The following is a 10,836-nucleotide window of genomic DNA, read 5'->3' as shown; positions in this document are numbered from 1 at the left end:
CCCCCCCCCACCCTTTTTTTTTTTTTTTCTTTCTGCAGCTTCCTGAACTGGTGTTCTAGCTTTGGCATGAAATTATTGCTGATGTGTTATTCTCTGGCTGTTAATTGTAGTGTGGGTAATTGCTTTTAATCTCTTTTTGGGACTCTCAATTAGATTTTCTCCTTATAGGATATTACTCAGACCAAGGATGGCAACATGATGGTCACAGGACAGTGGTTTTACCGACCTGAGGAAGCAGTAAAAAGAGCTGGTGGAAATTGGCAATCACGAGACACGAGGGAATTGTTCTATAGTTTTCACCGAGATGAGGTCCCGGCGGAGTCGGTCATGCACAAGTGTGTGGTGCACTTTGTCCCGTTGAACAAGCAGATTCCAAAAAGGAAAGAGCATCCTGGTTTTTTTGTTCAGAAGGTATATGATACTGAACAGATGAGGCTTTTCAAGTTAACAGATAAGGACTATGAAGATACCAAACAGCATGAGATTGATCTGCTTGTTCAGAAGACTATAGCACGAGTTGGGCATCTTCCTGACCTTGAAACTGAGGATAATTCTGTAGCTCCTGTTAGTCAGGAAGACCAATTGAAAAGTAAACGACTTTTGAGGAAGAAGAGCATGATGTCTTTGGATGTCACCAGAGACGATGAAGCACCATCTAGATCTGGTCAGCCTACAGCAGAAACTCCAGGCAGTTGTGCCAATAATGCTTCAGAATACTTCATCATCCTTTCAAACTTCAAAGTCCTAACAGGTGAAACACAGCGTGACAAATGGCTGGAAAAACTGCTGCAATCAATTCAGTATTTCTGCAGCCCCGTGGATAATGCACAATATGATGGTAAAGAAAAAGGGGGCTCAGATCCTGCTGATCCTACTGGTAACACAGATTCTGCAAAACATGTGAATGAGTCTCTAGACAACAGTGCTGACGTAAGAATTATTCTTTTCATTGATTTTGATGATTTACAGAATTTATGTATAGTTGTCTAGTTGCTATTATACGGGCGGATTTTCCTTGAAATGTTTCTTCTGTTGGATTATTTTCAGGGTGATGTGTTCCGATGGCCAGACAGTGTTGTCCCTGCTGTGGTCTCTCTAGAGAAAGCTGCACACGAGGTCCTCTCATCTGATTTTCAGAAGTACAATCAGAAGATGAGGCAGTTAACATTCAATCTTAAGGTGAGTACCTTTTGTAAGGGGATGGGGGAATGAGCATGGAGTTTATTTAATTTTCTTCTAATTTCTATGTAGGTATGTATTTACCTTCTAATTTCCAGTTTTTCTATCTTGTAAATTTATTTCCAGAACACCTCACTCTTAGCACGCCGTCTTCTGAAAGGGGAGTTGGATCCCTCTCAGATACTGAACATGTCCCCAAATGAGCTAAAGGTATGGGTCCAAAGAATTAATTTTTTACCGAATTTGAGGATTGATTTACGTTTTATCGACTTTGTATGCAGATAGTCTTAAATGTTTGACATAGTAGTTTTTATGTATATGTTCTGTTGATTTCTGAATGGGTTAGCTCTTGCTTTGTTGAACTTATTGGCTTGTTCTTCTTGAATTCACTGGGTGCAACCTCAATAGGTTTGTTTGGAGTTCATGAAATGTAAATATTGTTCAGCTGTGGGTATAATGAAGCTGATTTTGAATGCAAAAGTACAATTGAGCATTTTCCTAAGTAAACACACAATAAAGGAAAATATGATTTGCCCTTCGAGATTTTTTGGGTGAATTGAACATTGTCTTTTCCTTCTCTGATATGTGAAAAAGGCACCCCTCTCCAACCTGCCTACACACGAAAAAAAAGATGAAGAAGAAGCAGGAGATTTCCTACAAATGAAGAAGTTGATAATCACCTGTACACATAGGAATTTAATGTGCTCCAAAAATAACCAAAAAAGGGTGGTGCTTGAAATGTGGAAGAAGGTGACCTCATTTCCTTCTGTACAAGAAAAAAAACTAATTTAGGTTAGGCAGAAGACTGCACAAACGTGCCTTGCAGTTTGATTTTGGTTCATAATTTAAGCATATAATATTTTCTTCTGCTTAGTTGATCTTTGAAACATTTGAATTGTACTTGCTTCAATAATATTTGCTCTTGTTCCTCACTCAATTGCTCTGATTTCTCTTTAGTGTATATTACCATTAGATCTACTGCCAGGCAGTAATTTGTCTTACTAAGCCTCTGTTTGTTCCAGCCTTGTAAGAACTCAATCATGGAATTAGGCATGGTCCAACTTATGTCTCGAATTACAAAAAACATGTACCACAGCTGGCTAGTGACCCTGGATGCCATTTTATTTCGTGATGCTTTGATGGAATTTGTCAGTATATGACGCGAATTTGTGAATTGTTTTACTAGAAGGCGTATGTTAATTTCCAGGATTGAGCAATTTTTTAGTGGACATTCTTTACAACCTAAAGAAATTGTAGGCTGGTCTGATCGTCTCATATTATGTTAGATACTATTTTAGTTTGATTTAGTTCATTTATTAATTGTTCGCTGTGTGCTAAATATCATATTTGTGACTAAACAATATAGCCATTCTTTTTTGATCAAGAAAGTCATAATGTTTTAAAATTATATAACCACTCTTAATATGAAGCTTTTGGTTTCGTAATTTGCTATCGTGTTTTCATTAGAACGAGAATTATTTTATGCCATGGTGGATTGTGGAAGTGGACATAGAGAAAAATCGTCCTTGGATTTGTCTATTAAATTGACTTCGACCTAAAAACAATTCTGTAATACTGTAAAATATAACTACGGATAAGTATTTTAAAGTAATATGTCTAGATGTATTTATATACAAAGAAATTCCAGAGTTATGTGTGTAACTTCACTCCAAGTATATACATTGAGTACTTCTTTTGGGTTACTATATGTGATGTTATTAAAAAATATTTGTGTTGGTAACAATAGGCGATTATTTTATGCTTTGTAGCTACTAATAGTGTTTCCATAGATAAAATAGTCGTATCTTGACTGTATCTTAAGGATCAGTAGCCTCTCACTGGAAGACGGGGATGATGGAGAAGATGAGTGTTTGAGAAGAATGATGACTTCTGCATGAAGGTGTTTTAGGATTATGTTAGTGTCAAGCAAAGATCCTGCCCTAAGAAAGGGTAGTGTCAAGAATTTTGTCAATGATGCTGAAGCGAGAGAACTCTTAGAATCCTTAAAACAATAGGAAGGAATATATTTTGTTTTGATATATAAAGTCTTTTCACAGCACCTCCGTGGTGCTATTCTAAACTAATAAGCTTATCACTTCTGAACAAAATTAAAAAACTATAGAAGAAAGGAGAGCCGTCAAGACCAGGTCAGATGCCTCCTTATTTGAGAAGGAAGATTTTTGAGGTTTCTTCCCAACCTAGGTTAGGGATTGTTAGAGATGGTAGCTTGCTGCTGAAACATTAGTGCGATTTGATCTTTGGACAGATGTTGCCGACTCAAAAATTAAAGAGCTATAATGGGGAAAAGAAAGATGCACAAACAAGGGGAAACTGGAAGAGGAGTATGAATTTGAGGATGAGTATGTAACACTTTAGTGGAAAAAGGGTATATCTTAATTGAAATGTGCAGAAGTGTATGGAATTGTATACACATCTATATGATCAGGGGAACAAATATGAAGTGAGTGGTATTAACTTATTATTTGAGCCATCCTTTAGATCTATAAAGTCTAGTATCTTTAGATCTATGAATTCTAGTATCTTTACTGATGCTTTGAGAAGTATCTGATATTTCAAACTTAATTTAGTTCACACTCTACTTGATTGTTCCTCCTCTCATATTTAAGTAATTTAGTACACACTATTAAACATTGCCCTTATCTTTTTCCATTTTTCATCTGATCCGGTTTTCTACCTTTTCCTAGTTCCTCCTTTCATAATCTTATACACAATTATCATTATACAAGAGAGCTACTAGGGAACCCTAAGAAAAAAGAAAATAACAAAAAGATATAAGAGCTATAGGGAAGGAAATAAAAAATGAGACCCTGCTTTTATGGTGGAGATAACATTATAGCACTATATAAGTGCACATAGAAATTGAACGAGTCATTTTCTGTACATTGTATAAATATGTGTTTTGTATGTTCTTTCCTTTTGGTGGATGGTTCATTTAGATTTATGTTGTTTCTTTAACCGAATGCCAAAATTATTGTACCGAAATTTCAAACATCATACCATACCATACCATGCCCACCTCTATTTTAAATCCAATTTAGAGAGTAAATTTTGTTCATACTCATTTAGCTTCATGTTTATCACACGAAAGCTAATTTTCTGTTCTTTATTAAAACTTAGAAGTCATTTTTAAAATTTTTGTGCCATTTGTATTTTTACCAAGTTGACTAAAAAAAAATCTACTGAATTTTTGTGGCCTAACAAATATACGGCCTCTTAAACTTGCCCCAAAATTGTTTAGACAAGTATTTGCCATTTGAGGAGATTATCAGTTGTTAGTAGAAAACCTTTAATTTCTTATTTCTGTTGTGGAATTGGAAAATTGGTGCCAGCAGATTATGCTTTCCTTTGTTTGATGTTATCTTCCATTTCTATCTCAGGAAGCTCTAACAGCAGAAGAGTTAGCAAGCAGGGAGCCCGAGAAGCCAGAGCCCATACAGGTTTATACTATAACATTATTTTGTTCCTTAAGCAGGTTTTAGTTTAATTAACCAGGGCAAACTTTAGTTTACTACTTTGGTGGCAGAGTTGGTCTTTTATTTCTCATTATTAGATATGTGTATAGATGCACTAAATGTGATAGAAATATTTGATTGTAACCAAGTAAAAAATTCTCTCTTTTGGCGGAGCATGTTTTTGTTTTAAGATGAAGTTGAACGTAGGCATGTAGCTTCTCAATGTACTGAGCCTCTAGAATTCTTAAGAATTATCTGTTCATGTTGAGAACTTGAAAGAGGAGTTTTAGAAATTTGGCCATCATTAGTTGGCAAAAATTGATATGATGATGTTATAAGACAGGAGTTTTGAATTTGACGTATCTTATTTGCTCATTCTATTCATGTTGTGTGACAGATGACCAATACTTGGTACAAAAACTTAACACAGGTTAAGTATATTGTTTCTTGTTGCTCAATTCTGATCGGTTTGTGGCACAGATGACTGATGCTCGTTGCAAAAGATGCGCAGAGAAAAAAGTGCGGCTCATGGAGATTATTCAGGCTGGGCATGGAGATCGTTACTCGGTTTGTCCTTGCAGCTTTTCTTTGGGGTTTGAGATAGACTTACTACATATATACATCATGATGTTTCTTGAAACCATTTATTATTATTGTTCATTTTGCTTTTTGCAAGAGGGAGTGGAAAACTGTTTACTATGATAGCAGTTGCTTGTTGCATCCGAAGCTTTTTATAGTTGATTAATATGTTGGTAATAGTGAGGAGGAGGAGGAGATTTGAACTTAAAACAATTCATGTTATGTTTAGATGATGTGGCAGTAATCGAACTCTTTTTGAGTTCTTTTCTGTTCTCGGGGTAAAGCTAATCCACCACGTCCTTGTCATTATACTAAATCACCATGCAAGATGTTGAAGGGATTTATCTTGCGTAGGGACCTTTTTGTGTGTTATATATCTCTTAAATATATGTTGTCATTTTTTATTTTTACTTGTATTTAAAGAATAAAACAGATTGAATATGGTGTAAACTCCATTTGAAAATTTCCTCTTCCCCAAATACTTTGATTTCTGCACTAACTGCTTCTTGTTTCTGTTTTTTCTTTTCCATACCTCAGCTGGAGTGTGTTGCTTGCGGCAATTCTTGGTATGCTTCTAGGGACGAAGCTGCTAGCCTCACAATTGGGCCAAATTTGGCAAAGAGTGTTGGAGCAGAACCATTGGCCACTGCTAAGTTCGAAGATGTAGAGAAGAACTTAACGAGTCCACGAAGAGCTGATAAAGAAGCTAGTGACATTCTAAAGAACACAACTGAAGCTTACATGCCGGTTCTAGATAGCCAGAAATCACTTAACAAGACCAAGCCTGAAGACAGCACTACTACTAGTAATGCTGACTGAATCGTCCGCCAGTTTCTCAGTCCATTTTAGACAACCATCTCCGATGAGTAATAGATAGTGCACATAGATACAGTTCTTTTTACTGTTTACAGGGTTCTTGCTGGTATACATATATGGGGTGGTTGAAAAATCATAGTCTTGATAGAAATTCAATAGTGAAGGGTGCGACAACTTGGTATGGTGTTCTGTTCGCTTTCTTAGTATTGTAAAATCTGCACAGTTGTAAAAGGTAGGCTGAGGTTGATGGGTATAATGTTATGTAGTTTTGGTTTATTATTTTGTTCCTCCTACCTAGATGTGAGGTGATTTATGTTTTGAAGGGGAGCGTTGGAGTGAGTAACTAGTAAAGTTGTTGTCATGTGATTAGGAAGTCACGGGTTCAAGCTTTGGAAAGAGCCTCCGGCAGAAATGCAAGGTAAGGTTGCATACAATACACCCGTGTGGTGGTGCCCTTTTCCGGATTCTGTGCATAGTGGAAGTTTTAGTGCACGGGGCTATTCTTTCTCTGTTTCTTTTCTTTGAAGTAGTGTGTGTTTTCAGTTAACGTGGAGTAAGGCTGTATTTATGTGTCTTAATGGCTTTGGTCCATCCTTTTTAACATGCATTCATGCACTCTACGAGGACGTGCATTGAAGGAGCATGATGAGAAAATTGCAGGTATTGGGAAGGAATCTTTATCTGTAGATTATAGGTGATGGCAACTTCTGTGGTATTGTACAATAACGTGCCCATCTTGTTGAATAATACGACCTTTTCATAAATTTTCTTAAATTAACAAGTTGAGTATCTTTGGAGTTTTTCAACTACAGTTGGGACATATGAAAGGGCTGTTTGTCATTGATACCATGGCAAAATTTAGAGGAAAATGCTTTTATTGTGAAATGGGTTTGTGAAATTGTCTTCTAGGCAATTAAGTGAATACCTTTATTTATTTTCTTGTGTTCAATATGTAAGCAAAATATATTATCTTAAAAGTATTTGCATGTATTTTGGATAAACGCTTTGGGGAGTGAAGGTGGGGTAGGGGTGTGGGCTATGAGGTGGAGAAGGAAGATGAGGTGTGTTGTCGGGTGAGAAGAACACAATCAATGTAATATGTCGCTGGTTGAACTTGTTTTCATTATTGTCTTAAAACAAGAGAAACATCACCTTTCGAAGTGGAAATGAAACTAGGTGGTCATTATTTTAGTAGAGGAATTGCAGCACACGTTAAATCATGTATATCAACGGTGAAGATAGCCCTAAAATGAAGGTCCTAAAGATAGTATATAGTCATATAATATTTACATGACATGTTTGAGATTATAAACCTTAAGAGTTTTGTTATATACAAACTTACTATTACACGTTTGAAGAGTCTTCATTCATGAACTCAAACGAAGGTATATTTACATAGTTTATCTTGCATTATTATCTTTAATCTTTTATGAAAAAATTTATATAATTAAAATAAGTATTTGAAATGGGGATAGTTATGTCAATTAGGAAAAGAATAGTGAGTAGGCGAGTCATAATATACTTAAATTTCAATTTGACCCTAAAATTCACATGCACCCCTCCTAAATTTACTCTTTTCTCCTCATGCAATGACCAAAATACCCTTGCAAAAAGAAAAAACAAATGAATAATGAAAATAAGATAATTAACTCAATGAGTTATAATATATTACTTTTATTAAATAATGCTTACATTATATCTTAAAATTAATTTAAAAAAAAAAATTAATGTTAAGGGTAAAATAACAAAGAAAATATTTTACAATTTTGAATTAAACTATTCACACCTTCGTACTAGTAAATAAAATTCTACTATACAACATCTCCACCAGATTGATTATAAAAAAGTAACTAATATCTTATTAAATTTAATTAATTTTGATCAATATAAACATTAGCATAACATTACCATGTAAAGTTAAAAGATTTTACATGTGTTAAGGATATTACATTATGAAAAAAGTATGCAAAAAAAAAAAATGTACGCCCCTTATTAATGTTATTGTAAGTAATATACTCTCCGAAGAACTTTATTTATTATGAACAATTACTTATAATTATTTGAATATATTAGTTTACCATAAAAGGATATGGTGTAGATAGGGTTGCCTTCCTAAACCTAGAAGTTTTGGGTTTGAGCTATCCCGATTAAGTTTTATTCAGCGCGAATTTGAATTAATCGGGCTCTAATATGGGTATCGGACATCGGATGAAAAATTAAAATATATATATATATATTTTTAATTTTAATAATTGGTGCATAAAATATGCTTTATTCAAACTTCAAAGAGAAAAATAAGTAGCAGCTAAAACCCTAAACCCAAACCTCCCATTCTCCTGAAACCCTAAAATCTCAACCTCTGTCCCAAAATGGTTGTGACTAACTTCATCATCAGAAGGACTGCTTCTCAGGTTGTACCTTTGGCTTTTCGGGCCATCCGTACAACACGGAGATTCTACCATCACCATGGATCCTCTGCTCTCTTCTCTACCGTAGTTAACCTTACTGCTGCTGTTGCTTCTAGAAACTTCTTTCGGAACTCAGTGCCGTCTACTCTTCATTGCTATTCTACCAAGAGCTGCTCCAGTTCTGATGAGTCACTCATCAAAGTCATTCAGTCGGAAATACTGTGTGCTGAGTCAGTTGACGAACATGACAATGTTTGTATTTCCATTTTTTTTTTTTTGTAATTTTGAATTTTAATATTTGTTTAAATCTGGTCTAGCGTTGGTGGACGGAGTTCTAGTGTTATCAAAAAAGTAGACAAATAGTGATAGTGTATATAAGATGGATAGGATTACTCTTCTTTTTTGTATAGATAGGTTTACTTGTGTTGATTACTTGCTATTAGCGATAATTGTTACTAATTGTAATAAGTCTTGATGATAATTGTTTATTTTACCAATAGATAAGCATCTATTACCCCGAATTATGCTCAAAGTTGCTACGAAGCACTCCAATTTCACAAGGTCCTATTACCCCTAAAATCAATTTTAGCATATTTTTGTCCCACTTCTGTGCTGACGTGACGTCAAAGATGTCATGTCAGTTAAAAAGGCAGTTAAAAAGGTTGACAAAAATATGCTTAAATTGACTTCAGCAGTAATAGGACCCTCGTAAGTTGGAGTGTGTCGTAGCAAATTTGATCATGGTTCAGGGAGGTGCCACGTCAGATGAAAAGATTACAAAAATATGCTAAAATTGACTTCAAGGGTAATAGGACTCCCGTGAAGTTGGAGTGTGTCGTAGCAAATTTCATCATAGTTCAATGAAGTTGGAATGTGTCATAGCAAATTTGATCATATTTCAGGGGTACTAGATGCTTTACTCTTTTACCAAAAAAAAAAGACACTAGTGGATTGAACACTTGAGACTATTATCATTGTTTTTCATTATCATTGCAGGAGGAGGTTCCTGAGGGTTTCCCCTTCAAGATTGAAGATCATCCTGGACAAGAAACGATAACATTGACAAGAGAGTATCAAGGTGAATCTATTGATGTCGAAGTTCACATGCCTGACCTTGTTACTGGCAATGAAGATGAGATGGAGAACATTCCTAGGGATGACAGTGAAAGGGCCAATCAATCCCAAATTCCACTCGTCGTTAGGGTGTCTAAGAAGAATGGACTATGTTTGGAGTTTGGTCTCACAGCTTTTGCTGACGAGATTGCGATCGACAGTTTGTCAATCAAAGATCCTAAAGTTGCTGAGGATCAGATTGCTTATGAAGGACCTGATTTCTCGTGAGTCTTGAAATTCGTTATTCCTCTCATGCCATAACTCATGAATGTTTCTGTGTAAACTAGTTTCAACACCTGTGCGTGTGTGCTTCTACCTTTAGTCAGCTGTAGTATCCATTGATGCATTGAACTCCATGTAGTATAGGAGGGAACCGGCAGTGCTAACCATTTCAGTAGCCTCCCCCACAGTGTCCTGGCATACACATATATAGGTGATCCCTTGTTTCATCGACCTGCTTACACATAACACAAAGAGGTTGCACCGGCAATTTCCACTTCAAGAGTCTGTCAACGGTAAGTAGCCTGTTTTGAAACTGTAACCAAGTAGTAAAGATGGCTTTAGGTCGAGCTCCTCTCGGCTCCACTTTAAGAAACTTGCCCTGCAGTGCCATATATGCTTGTTTGATCATGCTCTTCGTTCCTGCACTGGCCTGACGCGATATATGTAGTTGATTCCTTGCTCCAAGTATCTTCTTAACCATCCAACATGCTTGAACTGGAACTCTAAAATCAGACGTGCTTTAGCCCTTGATGTAATAGCTGTGGATCCACAATTAATCTTGCTTTTGCTCCACATCACAGCACTTCTTATCTGTTTTAATTATACTAATAGATGATCTGCTTCTCCATCATCAGGGATTTGGATGAGAACCTCCAAAAGGCTTTCCACAAGTATTTGGAGATTAGGGGGATCAAACCCAGCACAACTAACTTCTTGCACGAGTACATGATCAACAAGGACACCGGAGAATATGTGATGTGGCTTAAGAATCTGAAGAAATTTATTGAGGCGTAGATTCTACTTGTTCACATAAGTTTTGATGTTTTAGTAGGGTTATTTAAATTTGTCTACATCGTACTGTTTGCCATTGATCAACATTTAACACCATGACCGTGAAGTCCTTTTGTTATTTTGCTATAATCTTACGGTCCATCCTTGGTAAAGTTCAGTGTACCATGACATCCAAGTCTTTGGCAAGTTAGAAAAGTAATGTTGGTGAATTTTATATAATTTGAGGGAGTTCTCTCTTGGTAGTGTTATTGTCA

The 10,836-nt window shown here is 35.9% G+C and overlaps 2 protein-coding genes across 2 annotated transcripts in view; both read left to right on the top strand.

The window, feature by feature from the left end:
* Positions 1-6,323, top strand: part of LOC107865119 — an 11,711-nt gene extending 5,388 nt beyond the window's left edge. The window contains exons 3-8 of the mRNA XM_016711466.2: positions 169-930; positions 1,048-1,179; positions 1,306-1,389; positions 4,578-4,637; positions 5,133-5,219; positions 5,769-6,323. Coding sequence (XP_016566952.2) covers positions 169-930; positions 1,048-1,179; positions 1,306-1,389; positions 4,578-4,637; positions 5,133-5,219; positions 5,769-6,050 — 1,407 coding nt within the window. The 3' untranslated portion in view covers positions 6,051-6,323. The remainder of the gene's footprint in view (positions 1-168; positions 931-1,047; positions 1,180-1,305; positions 1,390-4,577; positions 4,638-5,132; positions 5,220-5,768) is intronic.
* A 1,976-nt stretch (positions 6,324-8,299) lies between these two features.
* LOC107865505 (uncharacterized protein At2g39795, mitochondrial) lies at positions 8,300-10,836 on the top strand. Its single transcript, XM_016711761.2, has 3 exons — positions 8,300-8,707; positions 9,452-9,792; positions 10,426-10,836. Exons 1-3 carry the CDS (start codon positions 8,417-8,419, stop codon positions 10,583-10,585), a joined length of 792 nt encoding a protein of 263 aa, XP_016567247.2. The 5' UTR covers positions 8,300-8,416; the 3' UTR covers positions 10,586-10,836.

The sequence above is a fragment of the Capsicum annuum genome, chromosome 1 (genome assembly GCF_002878395.1).
Source record: "Capsicum annuum cultivar UCD-10X-F1 chromosome 1, UCD10Xv1.1, whole genome shotgun sequence".
In the NCBI taxonomy this organism is placed as follows: Eukaryota; Viridiplantae; Streptophyta; class Magnoliopsida; order Solanales; family Solanaceae; genus Capsicum; species Capsicum annuum.
The sequence above is the reverse complement of the archived record's forward strand: the minus strand, read 5'-3'. Positions and strand labels throughout refer to the sequence as shown.

Coding starts and splice junctions, on each gene's coding strand:
- LOC107865505 (XM_016711761.2), top strand. CDS start 8,417: ATGGTTGTGACTAACTTCATCATCAGAAGGACTGCTTCTCAGGTTGTA. Junction 8,708..9,451: donor CAGTTGACGAACATGACAAT/GTTTGTATTTCC, acceptor TTATCATTGCAG/GAGGAGGTTCCTGAGGGTTT. Junction 9,793..10,425: donor TATGAAGGACCTGATTTCTC/GTGAGTCTTGAA, acceptor CTCCATCATCAG/GGATTTGGATGAGAACCTCC.